Source organism: Anolis sagrei, chromosome 1, assembly GCF_037176765.1.
Source record: "Anolis sagrei isolate rAnoSag1 chromosome 1, rAnoSag1.mat, whole genome shotgun sequence".
NCBI lineage: Eukaryota > Metazoa > Chordata > Lepidosauria > Squamata > Dactyloidae > Anolis > Anolis sagrei.
Genome location: NC_090021.1, coordinates 232,804,674 through 232,823,539, shown reverse-complemented (window position 1 = coordinate 232,823,539; position 18,866 = coordinate 232,804,674). Strand labels below are relative to the sequence as shown.

At 41.1% G+C, this 18,866-nt stretch overlaps 2 protein-coding genes across 7 annotated transcripts in view; one reads left to right on the top strand and one right to left on the bottom strand.

The window, feature by feature from the left end:
• Positions 1-2,059: 2,059 nt before the first annotated feature.
• Positions 2,060-18,866, bottom strand: part of CLCF1 (cardiotrophin like cytokine factor 1) — a 69,954-nt gene continuing 53,147 nt past the window's right edge. For 3 of the 5 annotated variants that reach the window (XM_067461336.1, XM_060772342.2, XM_060772333.2), the window contains exons 2-3: positions 11,736-11,902; positions 2,060-3,874 (exon numbers count right to left, since the gene is read on the bottom strand). In XM_067461336.1, the coding sequence (XP_067317437.1) occupies positions 3,386-3,874; positions 11,736-11,902 (656 nt within the window). In that variant the 3' untranslated portion in view covers positions 2,060-3,385. Of the gene's footprint in view, positions 3,875-11,735; positions 11,928-18,866 lie in introns of all 5 variants that reach the window. The other 2 variants (XM_060772323.2, XM_067461356.1) reach the window with 2 other exon arrangements.
• The window catches only part of RAD9A (RAD9 checkpoint clamp component A), a 115,323-nt gene continuing 101,984 nt past the window's right edge, over positions 5,528-18,866 (top strand). For both annotated transcript variants that reach the window (XM_060772270.2, XM_060772260.2), the window contains exon 1: positions 5,528-5,661. The gene's annotated coding sequence lies outside the window, so the exon portion shown is untranslated. The remainder of the gene's footprint in view (positions 5,662-18,866) is intronic.

The following is an 18,866-nucleotide window of genomic DNA, read 5'->3' as shown; positions in this document are numbered from 1 at the left end:
GACTCCTTAAAGTATGAACAGAAATCCAAGACTGAAGTTGGCATGAGCTGGGGAATGGGAGCAAAGAATTATTATATTCAGGTTGAGCAAGAGTTATACAAAATTCTGAAATACTCCAGAATCATCCATGTGGGTGGCTAAGGTAGTAGTGACACCTTTGCTTTTTGATACTTTGCTGTACATCACAGTTTCTTTCTACCTCCATCCTCTGCCCATTAAGCTCATCTGCTTACCCACTCCTGCCTTCAATAAAATGTGCATTCCCTTCAGCTAAATAAACAACCACCCACATATCCAAGACACTTACTCTTTTTACTGGCTGTTTTTACAAGTCTTCAAGATTAGGAACTCCTGACATATTTGTCCTACATTGCTACAGCAGTTTTGCACCACTCTCGCCCCATCCCCATAAGATCCTGAGATTTGTTGTTAGGTGAGGTATTGAAATCTCTGTGCTAGAGAGCTCTACTGCTTTAACTCAGACGGTGGGGTACGAAGCTCTTGTAGGTGAAAATCTGTGTATCTCAGCAATTGACAAATCCCAGAATCCCATGAAATGGAGCTACAGCAATTAAGATGATATCAAATTTACTGTGCAGAGACATTCTAAGAGAACACGGGTAGCTGCATGCCTCTGGTTTGCAATCTCTTGGAGGGAGCTATTTATTTATTTATTTTCAAATTTTAGTAATACAAGATGGCTGTTCACCAAGATAAGTTTTTAATACAATGAATTGTAATAAGTATTGGTCTTTAATACATTCTATTGTCCTCCCTTCTTGCCCTTTTTCCTTTCATCTCATGTTGTCAGAAATATTAAAAATTAACTAGGTACACTATTTTTAAGTACAAAAATGTGAGTCAAGCACTGAAAGGATTCAGTGGAGGCAATGACTCAGCAAAAGCTGTAATTCAATATCAGCAGGTGCGCCTGTTGCTTAGTAATGCTTCAGTGTGAGAGAAGCCTGTGTGAGAGAACGCCTCAGTGGGGAAAATAGGTCTCAGTGATAGTAGGCCTCACTGTGCAAGAAAGGCTTCAGAGTGTGAGGTAGGCCTCAATATGAGATAGCCTTGTGTGTGAAGCTCCAGTGTGAAGGTTCCGCCTCATAGTTTAAGCTCCGCTGGGGAGGCCCTACTCTCAGTTCCACCGGCCTCGCAAATGGGTCTGGTGGGGACGAGGGACAGGGCCTTTTCGGTGGTACCCCCCACTTGTGGAATTCATTCCCCAGTGAGATTAGATTGCTGTCCTCCCTCCTTTCCTTTAGGAAAAAACTGAAATCATGGTTTTGGAACCAGGCTTTTGGTTAGCAGGCACAACAGCACTTTGGACATTGAACTGGACCATATGATTGTTATGATAATGAAAATGGCCATATGACTGTATAAGTAATGTTATTGTTTTTAATCTATTGTGTATTTCTGGTTTTATATTGTTGTTTATATCGTGATATTGTGGCATCAAATTGCTACCAGTGTTAGCTGCTCTGAGTCCTCCAGGGTAGAAATGTTGTAAATAAATAAATAAATAAATTCAAACATTTCTATCCTGTTCTTCTCAAGCCCCGAGGAGGGACTCTTTTGAACTTTATTTGTGTCATGGAAACCTTGTGCTTGTAAATAGTGCAACCATATTATTCTGCTACAAAGAGAAGCCTCCTATGAAAGAGATAACATTGGTCTGTGTGTTTTTGTTCTTTTTATCACTTTGGGCTACTGGTCCTAGGTCACGCTGCTGCTGCTAAGTCACTCTGCTGTACATTTGTGAGGAGGGTCTTTGTTAATGACATTTGTTTCAAACATTTGTTTCAAAACTAGCAGAAGTCTCATAGCACTAAGAGGTGAGGGCTGTCATCATCTGCCTGTGATGGTTGAGTGTATGCTTATGTCTGATGATGCAGGATCTGAGCATCATCAGATATATGCATAGGCTCCATCATCAGTAGTACATCAGGAGATGAGCTTTTGATAACAAAGGGGAAACACATACACACACAGAGTTTGGTTACCTAGAACTTCCCAGAATTATGCCATGAAGGAATTAAAATAAAGCCAATGCAACTTCTGGAGAAAGCCTTTTATTCGTTAATACAAGAATAGAAATTCTGCAATAAATACAATCTAATAAATAACATCTGAAAATAAATAAATATTAATACAGACAAACTGAGAATAAAACAACCTGACAGTAGGGAGGAGGGAGAGGGGGAGGAAGGGGCAGAGCGAATGGTGGGGGATAGAGAGTAAGGATTGGGGTCGCATGGGGAAATTCCTCCCTTTCTTCCCCTGCCGGTGACAGTGTAAACTGCGCAGCCTCACCAGGCCCACCTGCCATGGCATTGCAGGGAGAGGTACAGGCAGGCGGTTATCCCTGCTGGGGCTGGCTTCGATGATGGCCCCAATACCACATCATGTTGTAGCTCTTGGATTCAATGAACATGGCATGAATAAACAGCTGGAATGGAGGGAGGCTTTTTACTTGGCCACTGGGATTGTGATTAGAATTGTGGGAATGAGGGGGGCAGCTGTAAGGGAGGGGGAATCTGACGAAAATCACCACCACTGCCTGCATTTAATCATGTCCCCTTAAGTTTTGTGCCTCATGTTACCACCGCCTGTTGAGCAGCCTTCCTGGTTAAGATTGCCCCTAGAGTTTATGGCCTCGCTAGAAGGCCAGCCTAGGCATCCTTGTGAACAAGCTGGCGTTCCCACAAAAACTGCCTGATCGGTAAAGCCCCTTCAAAGTCCCTAATTGGCATTGCCTTTAAAGAGAGAGCAAGATTGGGAGAGACAAAGCAATTTATGGAGGGCGGAGTGTCAGAGGTGGAGGCTGCCAGATGTTAGCTGCCCTGCAGCCAGGGCTTTATTGCTCATCACTGAGGCGGGAGGAGGGAATACAGTTCTTCCTCTACTTCTGAAGGAATTAATGGCCCCCTCTGGGAAGAGTATGAGGAAATATAGGACACTCAGCAGGAGGAAGGAACAAAGAACAAAAGGAAAAGGGGTTAGTGGAATGGGTTTGCTCACCTAAGGCACAACTTCCCAACAGAGAGCAGTGCAGCACCATGAAAGGGGGGGGGGGGCTAGTACAATTTTGAAAACAGTTGAGGCCCCTTCGACACAGCTGTATACAATGTCACATTATCTGTTTTGAACTGGATTATATGGCAATGTGGACTCAGTTAACCTAGATCAAAGAAGATACTGTAGATTATCTGCCTTGATATTCTGGGTTATATGGCAGTGTGGAAGGGCCTTGAGAGTGTATGTATATGTGATGGGTAAGGAGGACACTGTATGGATTTGGAGGCTTTGAGAACCTCTAGCCCTTGAGTGACAGTTATGACAACAGTGGATGAGGTGAAGAAAGAGTGGCAGAGGACAAGGGTCAGAAGCGCCTGCTTTCGAGATGCAGCATAACAGCAGAAGGTGGCACCCTCTTGCGCAGCCTGTTGAAGTCCTTGGCCGAGCGCCACAGCCATGTCTGCAGCTCTTTAAGTAGCCAGAAGTCATCCATCTTACGTAGGAAGTTAGGAGGAACAGGCTTGGGCGTAATAGGTGGTGGCTCTGGAGTGGGGAGTGAGTATCCCAGGGCTGCCATGATGCCACCAATAGAGCCCAGCAGCCCTTGCAGGCTGGCACGGAAGTGGGCTAGGCTGTGATGCAAAGTTGGCACGGCAGCTGCATCTGCTCCATCCATGGTCCTAAGGTGGCACAGCAGGTGGCTGTATGCCTGGTAATTGGCCGCTAGCCGTGCATTATCATTCAGGCTGTGCCACTCCTGGATGTCCACAGTAGCACTTGGCACGGCTTTTGCCCCAATTGTCCGGGGAGGGTCAAAGTCTGGTTCATTGAAAGGCGGCCCTAAGTAGTTGAGCTGGAAAGCAAAGACAAGAGAGTGTCACTTTCACTTGTAGAGGGGTTGCCATTCCCATTTATCCCTTTCTGCATATCCCTTTCTCTCTACAAGCTCATTCTCCTCCCATTCTCCTTTCATTCACTCACTCACGTATATGATGGCTTGAGAGCAAAATAATATGTTCATATATTAGAGATACGTAGCATACTATAAGGCATGAGTGCATCATTACATATTTGATTAGCAGAAATAGCTGCACCCAGCGTATAAGCTTCATATGCGTGCAGGGGTACATACATGCACCCACTTGCTGGCAAGCCCACGCATAGACAAGTGTGGGCCTGTCAATGTGCATTCATAGGTGTCCACAGATCCACTAATACGTTAGGATCTTTTTGTTATCTAGTGACATCCCTCGTACTACTGCTCGTGCTGTCATGTGTCGGCTAAGAGATCCCTGCTTCTCCCGGAACACACACACGTGTGTTTATACACCTACTTTATTAACACCCGCCTGCCCTGCAGAGCTACGTTCTTGGGATTCCCCACCCCCTGCCAGCACTGATGCCCTGCGGGACAGCAGGATTGCCCAGGCAGTGGGGTGAGCGGGTGGGGTGAAGCAAAGAGCGGAAGGGAGGTGTGTCAGAGCCTTCAGGCATGTGAACAATCTGACAAGCTCAGGAGACAAATTAATTTCCTCTGTGTCGCCTGGGGACAAGTAGAGACGGTTCTCCCATTAACAACAAATGCTCACCAGCAGAAACCAACTCGTGAGGCAGGCTGGGGCAGTGGCCAACACCATGAGACCAGCTGTGGAAGGAGGATGAGACTGAAGGAAGCGTTCACATCTCTAATACTGAAGGGGATGGACTTTGAAGGGCAGCAGAAGCAAGGGAAATGAAGGTGGTGCAAGGCAGGCAGATATTGGAGAATGCACTGGACGGTGGGTTTTTTCAGCAATTAACCTGCATCAGCCAAAGGTGTCTTTTGCCCACTTTCCCCTTGCAGCATAGAGGCTTTGTACAGTTCAGGCAATTCAGGGCCCTTTTCAAAAATTCTTGATTTCTCTTTCTTTGTCGGACCAAAGTAGAGCAACAAATGGTGTTTCTCCCTCACCTCCATGTGCGTATCTAAGGGCCTTTCCACACAGCTCTATATTCCAGAATATCAAGGCAGAAAATCCCACAATATCTGCTTTGAACTGGGTTACCTGAGTCCACACTGCCATATACGTGGGATTTTCTGCCTTGATATTCTGGGATATAGGGCTGAGTGGAAGGGCCCTAAGAACAGTCATTTGGGCATCTAATGCCAAAAAATCCCACAAATCTTTCTTCCTATCTGTGGCATTAAGATAACAAAATAGTAATGAAAATTTGCTCCCCTTTCACCATGTTCTGCTTCTGCTGCCTCACTTTGCCTAAAAGACAGGCCAGTCCCATCTGTCTCAAAGCTGTAGCCTATTGCTGTTGCCCAAGAATCATCAACTAATAAATCTCCATTCTCACTGTGAAATCACAAAGATTTCAAAATGATTATTAAGGTTCTTTTCTTTTGCTTTCAGAATTCTGGGGCTTCAAACATAGTTTATTATAGCCATAAAAAAGCTCCCTCTGGGCAAAAGGGAAAGGAGTCTTAAAGAAGAGCTTGTTTAACTTAAAACCTCTGTCAGTATCAGTACTGAATACTAAATGTGGGCCACCAGGCAGATACTGACTGAGAGAGCAAGGTTTAGGTGCAAACAAGGAATCAGGAGTGTGAGAGAAGAGAGCCAAGAAGAAATAAGGATAGCTGTGGACAGCAAGGTAGGAGGCAAACATTTTTGTCTTAATGTTACATTCTTTTTATAGTAATTTTTGTTGAATTTTCATATAGATAGGATAAAAAGTAGAATATGAAAGAAAAAAGAAGGGAAAAGAGACAAGATCCAAATGAGAGAAAAAAAGAAAAAGAAAGAAAATGTACTTTCAATCTTTATCCTTGCTGGGTTCAACTAAATTATTCCAAAGTCTTTAGATTTATCTATTCCTCTTTATCTGTTAATGCTTTATTTGCATTCTCTTCCAGTTGTTTGGGTGGGTATATAATTAAAGCTCTCTTCTGTGTGTGCACATACATCCTAAAAAGTTGCCAGTCCGTCTTTTTCATTGGTCGTCCCTGATGTCTTGTTAGCAGCTGGGTCAATTCATCCATATTCATTACATCCATAATTTTATTTAACCATTGCTCTTTTTTGGGGTATTTTTTTTTGACACCATAGCTTGGTGTATACTATTACTTTCCATCTTCACATCTATGAGTCCTAGCAAAAAATACTCTTGTTTCATTTGTAACTCGATATCTAAAATCTTCTGTATATCTTCATGAATTATTTTCCAGTTTTGTTTTTGGTTTATTTTTTGTTTGGTTTTTTTGCTTTATTACACAATCACCACATGTGGTAAAAAGTTCCTTTTTGGTGTTCACATGTAAATTTGTATAATATTTTCCTAATTGGTATGGGGTGATGTACCACCGGTGCATCATTTTGAGCCAATTTTCTTCAAAGTCATATGTATGTCTCTTTTGGTTTATTATTCCAAATGTATTCCCACTCATCCATTCTGATTGATCGCCCTATGTTGACAGCCCATTTTACCATACATTCTTTAACCTGTTCACTCTCGGCTGATCATTCTAATAGCTTCTTGTACATTTTCATGAGTGACTTCTTTTCTGATTTCATTATTTTATCAGAAAAGGTCTCTTCAGACGTGAATCCGTTCAATCTATCTTTACTGTAATATTCCTTTAACTGCCTGTGTTGAAACCAGGAGATTTAATTAATTTCTTCTTGTTGTTTCATCTCGAAAGTATTATTTTTCTTCGTCAAAGCATCTCCATGAGTATTCTATTCTTTCCAACCTAATAGTTTTCTCTGACCTGCTTCTAATGGTGATACCCAGAGGGGTGTGTTAGCATAGAATCTCTTTTTGTATTTGTCCCAAATTTTGATTAACGCCACCCTTATTAAATGGTTTCCATTTTTTTTCTATTTAGATTTTCCCATACCTGATATAACCATGCCAGCCTATCCTTAGATCATGTCCTTGAAGGGTCAATATTTTTTCTCTATTCAATGTCATCCAATCCTTTATCCAGCAGCCTCATGATATAATTCTAAATCTGGCATGCCGAATCCACCTCTCTTCTTCTCATCTGTCAAATTTGTGGATTTAATTCTCGCTTTTTTCCTAGCCAAATGAATTTAATCAGACTTTTGTTCCATCTTTAAAAATCTTTAAGGTTCTGATTATTGGTAAGTTTTGAAATAAATACAGCATTTTTGGAAGTATATTCATTTTTACAATAGATATCCTTCCCAGGAGCAATAAATTTTAATTTTTCTAAATTTACCCAAATATTTATTTTTAGTTACTATTTGAAAACCTGATCTCTCTTTCAGTATCTCTTGCTTCTTCTTTGTAATGTTTTTGGTCAGTAACATTGATTTTTTAGTATTTATTTAAAATCTTAATGTTACATTCTTAATATGGGAGCAGAATTTAGAGAAGCCATCTTTTCTGAAGTATGATTCCTATGGAATTTGTTGACGATAAAGTAACCTTTCCAAGCCCTTCATAGGAGTTTTGCTCACTATATCAATATGAGCATATTTCCTTGTATCTGAGCCCCCGGTGGCGCAATGGGTGAAATCCTTGTGCTGGCAGGACTGGTTGACCGACAGGTTGGTGGTTCAAATCTGGAGAGTGGGGTAAGCTCCCGTCTGTCGAGCTCAAGCTTCTCATGCGGGGACATGAGAGAAGCCTCCCACAGGATGGTAAAACATCAATCATCCTGGCGTCCCCTGGGCAATGTCTTTGCAGACAGCCAATTCTCTCACATCAGAAGTGTCTTGCAGTTTCTCAAGTCACTCCTGACACACACACACACACACACAAGCAACCTTGTGTTAAAAGATAGGTCAGTGGTTCTCAACCTGTGAGTCCCTAGGTGTTTTGGGCTACAACTCACAGGTATCCCAGCCAGTTTACCAGCTATTAGGATTTCTGGAAGTTGAAGGCCAAAACATCTGGGGACCCACAGGTTGAGAACCACTGAGATAGGTAGATGGTTAAGTAGGCGGATGGATAGAGAAACAGTTAGATAGTTGCAAAATTAGTGCATCTCTCAGATGCAAGTATTAAGAAAATCTCTTACAGCCTTCTCTTCGCCTGAGCATTGGGCTATAAATGCATGGGTTTATAAATGTGCCTTTAAGAAAAAAGGAAAATACATGAAAGTGAGGATTAAGTTGAGAATTCTTGGGATGTTGCACATTATGTTCAGTCCTGGACTGAATGCTTACATATGGGAGAATTCACACCACCCGGGTCATAAAACCGGTCTTCCAAATAGTCATCCTTGTCAGATTCTCAAAAGAACAAGGAAGGGGTTTTTAGGCAGAAATTACTGTAGTGCATACTGATATACTGCAGGGATTCAATGTGCTTAAACTTCAATCCCCTAAAGAAACCTGTACAGATGTTAGACTACAGTCCTTTAGCTGTATGACGATGGTAGATTTTCTTTCTTTTTTCCTGGCTGCCTCAATACCCTTTTAATCGCCAATGCTCACATTGCCACATATGGGAGCAGCTTTGCTCCAGCCGAAATCCCTTGGCAGAAAGTTCACAACATCCCTCGAGAAGCAAAGACTAAGGCAGCAGAATCAACCGGTTTCCTTCCTTGTGAGATACAGAGCCCCTGTGGCTATGTGACAGTGTGCGTGCATACACTTGTGTGTGTATTTTCCCTCCTGCTGAACTGCTTAGTTGCCAATCATAAGGCATTAGCAAATACTGACCTGCTTAGGGGAAAGTGGTAGGTTAAGAGACAACCATCCGGGAAGGTAGAAAGCAAAGGGATTAGAATAAAATAACAAAAATCTAAAGTGCTGCTGTGCAGAAAGAATATGCTTCATAAAGTTTAAGGCAAAGATGGCATAAGTAAAGGAGGCCCAATTCAAATACTGCCAATAGCAACCTATAAAGTCCTCCCAACGCTACAAACTTGGACCACCAAAAATAATTGTTACTTGTTGCACTACTTTTTTTACTGAAGGGATGGATGTCAAGGCTATTACTGAAGTTCCCATCACTGTTCCCCAAATAGATTTTTTAGGGCAGAAGGAAAGAATGGCATTTTTGAGCCTCCAGCAAATGTGATTCTATTCTTTGTTCAAACTCCAAATCCACTTTTTGTAAAAAAACAAAAAACAAAAAACAAACAAAACAAAAACAAGCAACATCTTGTAATTAATCTTCTCAACATTTCTGACGTCATAAGGAAGGTCCGATGCACATCATGGAGGGATTGCGGAATTGGAACGGAGACCCCCAACTGTTCAAGATTATCTATGCTTGCTGCACTATTTCCAGCACTAATAATCTACTCCTTCTAAAAAGGGACAATTTTTTGGCAAAATTCAGGTTAACTTCTTTTATTAAGCAGATAGGATTTCAGATCTCCCTGCCTCTGCAAAAACTGCAGAATTGTCCTTTTTTATTAGATGTAAGTAATTTGTAACATTGTCAAAATTGCATTTACACAACAAAATAATAATAATTAACTTTATTTATACCCTGCCCTCTCTCCCCAGAGGGACTCAGGGCGGCCTCTGAAGTATAACAAAAATGGCAAACATTTGATGCCAGGAGCAAATAAACAACAGTCACAACGAACCATGAAATAAAATAGACTAAATATACCTTATAAACAACAGAACTTAAACTAAGTATAAGCTAAATACCATTTAAAACACAATTCATTAAAACATTTAAAGCCCAATAAATTATATCACATTATTATTATTTTATTCCCTCCTCATATGACATATTCTATTGATTACATTCTAGCAGTTCTATATATCTATTACCTATACCTATCCAATCCCCCCTTTCTCCCTTCTCCCTCCCTTTGGGAACAGTTATGACTCCTCTCTCTCTCTCTCTCTCTCTCTCTCTCTCTCTATATATATATATATATATATATATATATACTAGCCGCCCCTTGCCACGCATTGCTGTGGCCCAATCTGTATATATGTTCTTTGTGTGTGTGTGTGTTTGCGTATATATGTGGTTTTGCACATGCGTTGTAATGTATTTTTTATTTTATTTTTTTTGCTTTTTAAGTCTCTTCTGCTATGTTTTTCAGTGTTTTTATGAGTGATTGCCACTTGTTGGCCTGATCGGTGTATTGTGTCCAAATTTGGTGTCAATTCGTCCGGTGGCTTTTGAGTTCTGTTAATCCCACAAATGAACATTACATATTTGTTTGTTTGTTTGTTTGTTTATTGCTGGATTGCCAAAACAAAGTTGTGTTCTGTTCTGTGATTTCCTTGCTGTTTGGTACGAACCACTGTATAACCAGTTTATAGGTTCCTAAGGGCCTAAATTTCCAAAAGGCACCAGATGTATCTTATCTTGGATGGAAGTTAAGCAGGGTCAGTCTTGTTTAGTACTTGGATGGGAGGCTGCAAATGAATACCAGGTATGTAGTCTATATCAGAGGAAAAAACTGGGAAAACATCCTCTGTATTCCTTACCTAAGAAAACACTGTGAAATTCATGAGGTTGCCACAAATCAACAGACATGATGGTCTGCACACACACACTTTCTCCTGAAGAACTAGCACATGGTGAATATGATCACAACATGGCTCCTGAGAGATTTGATTAAATGTTGATTATGAATTTAGTCTCCTATCAGTCAATATTTATTATCATGGTCTAGAACAGAAGTTTTTACCATGTGGTCTATGTACTGCTTGTCGCAGTGTTCTTATTTCTGTTCCTTTTAACTCTCTTCATAGTGTAATTCTATTTGAACTTTTTGTTTTTATTGTTGGGAGCTCTTATCTGAACCTCTTCTAACTTTTTCACAGTGCTGGAGGTAGGAAATAAATTACATTAGATTAAAAAAAGAAAGTATATCATTGTTATGTCCATACATTCGTAAGATGGCACTACTGGTTTCTGCATGATGGATTAATGCTTGATTTTCCAGACCATGCTTCCCCATGCAAATTTTTCAAAAGAAGTTTCTGCAACAGCCTGTGTCTTCCTAATTTTCAAATCCCCGATTTCCCTTCTTGCAATTGCTTTTGGGTGCTGGGTGCCAGCAAACCTTGCCAAGGGGTAGGGCTTGAAATGCCAGGTAGGCCAGGGAGCAGGGATACCGTGCGGATGGAAGAGGGGCTGCCCCAATCTCCGCTCTTTGCACAGCCGGGGCGTTTCCCTGGCGAGTTCTGACAGACGAGGCCTCGCCTCACCCCAGGAGAAGATGCACAACAGATTGTAAACAGGGAGACTCCACCGGTGCCTGAAGGCAGGGAGGGGGGAGCATGTCAAATACTCTGCCGAGTGAGGGCTGTGCAGGGAGAGCAGTGCTTTAGCCCTTCATAAGGAAATTTCCGATATAAGGTAAAGGTGTGAGTGTTGTTCTCAGAGGGCGTCACAGTCAGCTGAAGCCATGAAGTGCCTTCCTTCCTACACGCCTTCTCTAAATCCCGAGCAGAGTCAAGTTCTGTCACCTTTTGATGCTCTCGTCTTCCCACTGAACTTTCAGGATTCAAGAAGTGCGTGACTATGTCTGGGATTTGATGAGTACAAAGAGAAACAAAATCAGGCCTCACCTTACTACACAGGCATCAAAGCAGAGAGAGACTTTGAGGCACAATTTACACAAGGGGTGTAGGAAGAAGAGGAGGAAGAGAGGGCACAAGGGAAAAGGTTGAAGAGGGAAAGAGCAGGGCACAAGGGCAAAAGAAGGGAGTTTTTTCCACAAGGTTACTCAACTCAGTATTCTCCGACTCTTTCAAGGCGTCTACACTCACATAAGAAGCCGCAAGCGTGTGCAGCTGGTGTTCCAGATAGCGAGTGAGGTCATACATCTGCTGGATGGAGTGTCTGGTGGCCAGTTGGTCCGTGTTGTTCAGTGCGAGCACCACAGGCAGGTTCCAGAGCGTGGCACACAGGAAGGCAAGGATCCCCCACGAATCTCCTGCAGGGAGCACACTTGTAAGGAGCTGTGGGCAAAGGGAGCACTGTGACAGGGGGAGCAAAGCCTAGGTCACCTCTCCCCATCCCAGGAGAGAAACTTTAGGGAAAGGTGCTTCAAAGCCACCTGCTTCTAAAACCCAGCCCCATCCTTCATTTGACATATTGATAGAACTAGGGAAATCCCTCAAAACCACAATAAATAACCCATGAGCCAGGGACTGGGTGTCTCACAGCCCTAGGAACAAATGAGTCACTGAGCTCAAAGGTATTCCCGGGTATTCCAATGCTGCCCTACCTTTGGCAACTGCTACAGCAAAATAAGATGAACCAACTACAGAAATACTTGATCAAAGAGTCATTTGCCCTGTTTCATTCATACATTTTTTCTTATAATTGCTGTTTCACCACGCAGGTTTCTATTTGCTTATGAATTTATGCTTCCCGTTATCTGATCACACTTTCTCTCTTTATGTAAATAGCAGCTTCATAGGTACAGATATTTTTGTCTGTACTATCACAGAAACAATCAAACTTTCTCTTGCCTTCATACCTCTACCCTCACAGTCCCATGCTGCACATTCTATAGTTTCACATATTGCTGTTACTATTGTGCAATTGAGTACTGGATGCCTCCTTGTTCCATGCCTCCCCTAAAGTACTTAAACTGGCGTAACTGTTATAAAACCAAGAGGAGTAATGCCCTCATCCCCTTTCCCTTTTTGATAGACATATTATTATTATTATTATTATTATTATTATTATTATTATTACGGCCAGTCTGATGTCATGGTTTGAGTACTGAAATAGGGCCTTCATGAGACCAGGATTTGAATCTCTATTACCTGGAACAAATCACTCTCTCAGTCTTTGAGGAAAGTAATGACAAACCTCCTCAAAATAAATCTTGGATTAGAGTTCCCATTAGCTGGGGTTGCCTTGAATGCACATAACAGTACTAAAAACGATTACAAATGTTTATTCGTTTGACCTGAATTTTGAAATTGTAAGACACTTTGTAGGACATTTTGAGAGTGAGCTGTTGAATTACAAAAGAAGAGAATGTGGTGAGCATTAAAGTGGCTCAATATGCCCCTGAGTTGTGCAGAAACTGCACATCAAAGGATATATACAGAGGGGGGAGAGGGGTGGTGGTTTTAAGTGTCCCTTATCCAAAATGTTTTGGATCAGAGCTGTCCCATATTTCAGATTTTTGCAAATTTTGAAATATGTTAATATACATAATAACACATGTTTCACATATGCCTTTAGACATTGCCATTTTATGCATGAAACAAAGTGTGTGCACATTGAACAATTGGAAAAGCAACCATCAGCAATCCATGTGGACAATTTTGAATTTTTGAGTATTTTGGAATTCTGGATCATCATCATCATCATCATCATCATCATATATTTATACCCTGCTTTTTCTCTACCAAAGGAGGCTCAAAGTGGTTATCATTAAACACTATAACAGTGTGTGAAAGGGATACTCAACCTGCAGTTCCAAATGTATTTGGTAGAAATCCAAAAGGCTTTCAGCATATCCATTTCCCCACCTTTCTGATCTCTGCAGGCCAAGTCTGGGAACCTGGTCATGCCTGCATAGCCGCCATGGAAGCCTGGCCCATTACTCATGTCAATGCCTCCCACTTGTGATGATTCACCCATGAAGCACGCAGCCCGGCCCTGGCCACTCGCGCTTCATTAAAGACTATCCCGCGGCATTTTCCTGTGCGCACCACGCCCCAGCCCAGCCCAGTTGGGCTGATTCCACCCTGCTTCACTTCTTCCGCTGCTCCCACCAGAAATGGGGCCCACCCATCCTCTCTCCTATGCACTTGACAACATTTCTACAGATTCATATCCTCCAAGTGTCCTAATTTGACATGGACAGTCCCAAATGGTCCTGTCATCCCACTTCTTTGGTTGCTTTTCAAAAGTCCCAGTTTCTCTCTCCTCCTCCCACTTCTCTCCTTTGTCTTCAAACTATTTCAGTTGTTGCAAACAAATTTCAAAGAGGGAAATAAATTTGCACTGAACTCAGCAGAAGGAGAGGACAGGGCAGTGTTTTTCTTTTTTTGGTAGCCTCATCAAAAGCCAACTGCTGTAACCTCTCCTAGTCTGTGTGCCCTTCCTTACCATTTTGACCTCACTCTGATGATGTTTGGCTACACATGCCCTGGTTTACATCTGTGAAATGTAGGAGGGTATGAAATTTCCATTACATTTGGGGGGCGGGGGGGGGGGTCAACTATAGTGGTTTCAGGGATACTGTATATACTCGAGTATAAGCCTAGTTTTTAAACTCTTTTTAGGCTGAAAAAGCCCCCGTCGGCTTTTACTTGAGTGAGGGTCCTGGCAGGAAGGCGTGGAGATGAAATAAGGGCTTCTTTCAGCCCCGTGCCTTCCTGCCAGGACCCTTACCACAGCAAACCCAACTCTTCTTCCTCTCCTCCTCTCTTGGCACTAGTCTTTCCCACTTTTCCTTATTCATATACACACAATATTTTCCACAAAATGTCTAGTTAAAATAAACTATGGTGATTATTGGAAGGATACGTAAGCACATTGAAGAAGGTTATAATAATTATTTAATCAGAGTTGAACAGTTTTATCTTTCTGTATGTAAATATTCAAAAACGTTTAACCTACTGATGCCTCAATTAATGTAAATTTGTTGGTATCTATTTGTATTTTGAAATTTACCAGTAGCTGCTGCATTTCCCACCCTCAGCTTATACTTGAGTCAATAAGTTTTCCCAGTTTTTTGTGGTAAAAATTAAGTGCTTCAGCTTATATTTGGGTTGACTTATACTCGAGTATGTACAGTATTTGCTTCCAACCAGCAAGTGACTACCATACATGCATTTTCATCCTGATGGGTGTCTTCTAAATGAAAGGAAGCCTAGCCGTTCTACCTATTCTGGTATATTCTTCTCAGGGAAGTTTCAGGGAGAACAAGAGGGCAGTTCTATGAGAGGGTAGAGACAGTAAACTCTCAGTACTCTATGGGAAGGCCCACTAACTTTTCAGTCTCTTTCTTATCACTACAGCTCTCTCGGGTAATTTGCACCTACTTATAGCACCAATTAAAGCAGAACTATTGAATCAATAATAATAATAATAATAATAATAATAATAATAATAATAATAATCTTTATTTATATACCACTCCATCTCCCTGAGGGGACTCAAAGTGGTTCCCAGGTAACATCACAAAAACATACAAAGTAAAAAACAACATAACCATAAGTTTAACAAAACAAAATATAAGCATAAAAATTGTCGCCATAACACACATATATTAAAAGAATCCTGCCTGTTCAAGGCAATTAAAAAATTTAAAAAGGCCGGGCCAAGATTTGTGCAAGCCCAAAAATTCTAGGGGCCCTGGGAATTAAGTGCACTGCTATGGCAGGCAACAATAATATTAGGTTCAGGTCTGTGGCACATAGTTAAATCAATGAGATTTAACTATGTGTTGATTCACCGTTCAACTGTCTTTTGTAGTTGGAAGGAGCTGGTAGGTTTTATACCATAATGCCCAGATGGCTTTTGTAAGAAGTTTTGCCTAAAACATTTTGCTTTCTATGGCAACAGACTGCAGTGTATCACCACCCAGCCCTGCTCCTGTTCTTTGTTTCACAGTCACCTGGACTGGCAGTTGAAATCTTAACTCAAGATCAGTAATGGGAGTGTATGTTCCACTGTGTCCTCAGTTCAAGACAGATGCTTCAGATTTCTATCTTAAGGAGCAGAGAGCAGTCTGCATGACACATACAACTCTGTCCTTCAAAATACAACTAAATCCAATATCTGCAAAACAGTGGTACTTTTATTGGGCCACATAATTACAAGTACTACAAGAAAGGAAACTTTAACAAGAGGAAGCAAATGAACTGTGATGTAACTCTTTCAGGTTTCCACCTGTGACAATGGTATAACTTTTTTTTTTAATTTGGAGAAAAGTTTTTCCTGATGTCACTGTACAGAGACTTGATGAGACTCTGCTTTAGAAGGGGACAGTTTGCATTGCACAGGACAGGGACAAGATATTAGATCTTGAAGGAAGTTACTTTTCTGACGCTAATGGAGTTGAAATGTTATTGTCTGTCTTTTACTTCTTTTCAGCATGGTCTCCACTTGGCCAAGAAGAGGGAAGGTCCTCTGCCTGCAATGAGATACCACCCCCACCATCTTAACTGACAACAGAAATAAAATTTGAAGCAAAATGCAGGCCTGGGATTCTAACATCTTTACTTAACTTTTCCTGTATGATTTATAACACCTTTGCCTGATAAAGAAGCCAATGAAGCTTTGAAAGTTTGCAGGATCTGTTTTGTGCATTTCAGTTAGTTCAATAAACATATCACTGTTTTGTGGATTTTGAGTTTTGTTGTATTTTGCTGCAAGGCCAACACAGCTATCCCTGAAGAGTGTCCTTCAAGTGGCACCATGTTGCCATTCCTCGTGGAGCTTGGAACTGGAAGCAGGTGAAGCACTAGGATTACACTAGGATGAGTTACTAAAGGGAAAAAACCTTAAATGATTGTGCACATCAGGAGCACCAGACTCCAGTGTAATTGAGCCTGTCCAGGAATTATTTGAAGTGTATGGAATGATCACACATTAAAAGAGATGAACACAGTAACTGTCATTGCATCCTCTCAGAAATGATAAAGTTTCCCTGCAGTCCATCCTATGTGCAATTACTTGGGAATAAGCTGCACTGAGCATATAGAGAACACTTCTAAGTGTGTGCTAGAAGAGTCTTCATATTTAAATACAATCAAATGGTAATGAATGGGTGTGTAGAGGGCGGGGGGGGGGGGAATTATTTGTCTTCCTCCTCTCATACCTGCAGATAGATAAAATTAATGGTACCCAGACTGCTAATTTTGAGTGTTCCCATCCCAATTCGAGGTCACAGCTTCTTCCCACCAACAGAATCTCCTGTTCATTCTACCTAGTGGTAAGGTTAACTCTGCCTAATAATTTTTTTGATTTTGTTTATAAGCCAAATTTTAGAAAATCATGTGTATTTCTATTTTTATTTCACATACACATATTCATAGTTAATATTAGATACCCCGCAACATCTCACAAATGAAAACCAGATGCATGTGGCTGAGCGACATCAGAGTGTGATCAAGATGGCAAAAGATATTAATGAGGAAGAACAGACAAGGTAGAAGGGTGGGTTGCAGTTATTTGCTTTTGTCCAGGTCTATGGGAAGGGTGAGATGTTGCCTTCTTCACTCCACTTTAGTCCTTTGTGCTAAATAAATGCAAACTATTTTGCCCTCTGGACTCATTTACCATCAATTGAGGACATCAACTGAATCAGAGCACAAAGTACCTCTAGACTATACTGGACACAATACTGAGCATTATGTTTGCTGTGGGTATTCCACAGGAAGCCGGAAACTAGCATATTCAGTCACATAATAGTTGGCATCCTGTTGGTGATTTTTGCATGTGTAAGTTGCTTATGCAAATGTGGACAATACATAACAATCATATTTAGCTGAAGGTTATAGAAGTCAAGTTACATAAATGGCATCATTTCACACCATTGTGCACTGAACTTTATGACATGGCAATGCATCATTGCCCATTTTACATCAATGCACAATGCATATTGGTTGTGTAACATCACAATTCTGTAATGAGGTGATGTAGCACAACCTCAATGGATGTAAAGTTATGATGCACTGCCAACAGAACCTCAGAAGATGTCTGCTACAGATGCAGGTTAAATGTTAGGAGAGAATGCTGCTAGAACATGGCCATACAGACAGCAACCCAATGATTCTGGCCACGAAAGCCTTTGACAATATTATGCATCCCTTGGATGTGGGATCTCAACCAATATCATTGCCTTTTATTGTGATAGCTTTGCCTTACTTCTGGTTTATTGTAGGCACAGCACTAAATCAGTTGTGTTGACAGCTGCCATCTGGATGTAACCTCAGAATGTAACCTGCAGTCTGCACTTCTAGACAAATGATTGTATATCACACCTGCTTGTTCCAGTGAGATCATTATACCATGTGATCTGTGGCAATCACACATAGTCAAACTGGTCTTATTATTTACTACTATGCGGGTCCCCAGGTGTTTTGGCCTATAACTCCCAGCCACATCCCAGCTATTAGGATTTCTGGGAGTTGAAGGCCAAAACATCTGGGGACCCACAGGTTGAGATCCACTGCCATAGACCATTGTCCAAACAAAATTTATGCTAGTTCTCTTTATACACACAAACACAGAAAAAAGAGACATTTTCCTCCATTTGAATATTTAAGGTTTTCAAATCTAGAAACCTTAAATGCCCCCAGCTATCACCACAGAAATATGCAAAGAGTGGTGATATAGAAATAGAACTTGTTGATAGTTCACTTTCGGCAGACTTTGGCTGCCAATCAGGATAAATATTACTGAGCTGTATGAACCAAAGGTCTCACTCAAAATAAGACTACTGTCTTATGTTCACAGTAAAACTATACTCTTACTTGGGGCTTAGCTACATTTACTTTAGTGTTCCAGGAAATACTCCTGATGTTTTGATTAGAGACTTTCACAGTTCACATCCCTAATAATAATAATAATAATAATATGTGCTTTTTCTGTCTTTGCTACTTTTAAAGACTCATTTTTCTTAGCTTTGTTAATCTAGGTTTATATATACAGTATGACCCTTGTATCTATGGGGGATGCGTTCCCAGACTTTGCGTGGATACATGAAACTACAGATAACAGCAAGCTATTATTTTCAATTGTGTAAAAGGCAGAGGTGTTAAGAAAAGGATGTAGCTTGTATAGGCTGCCCTAAGAGAATAAGTAAAACCATGCATAAAAACATGTATTTCGGTTCTTCAGATATAGAGATCTTATTGTATCCATTACTTTCTGTGTGTTCTTCATGTATTAGTTGAGGACACTTATGCCTCTCAAAATTG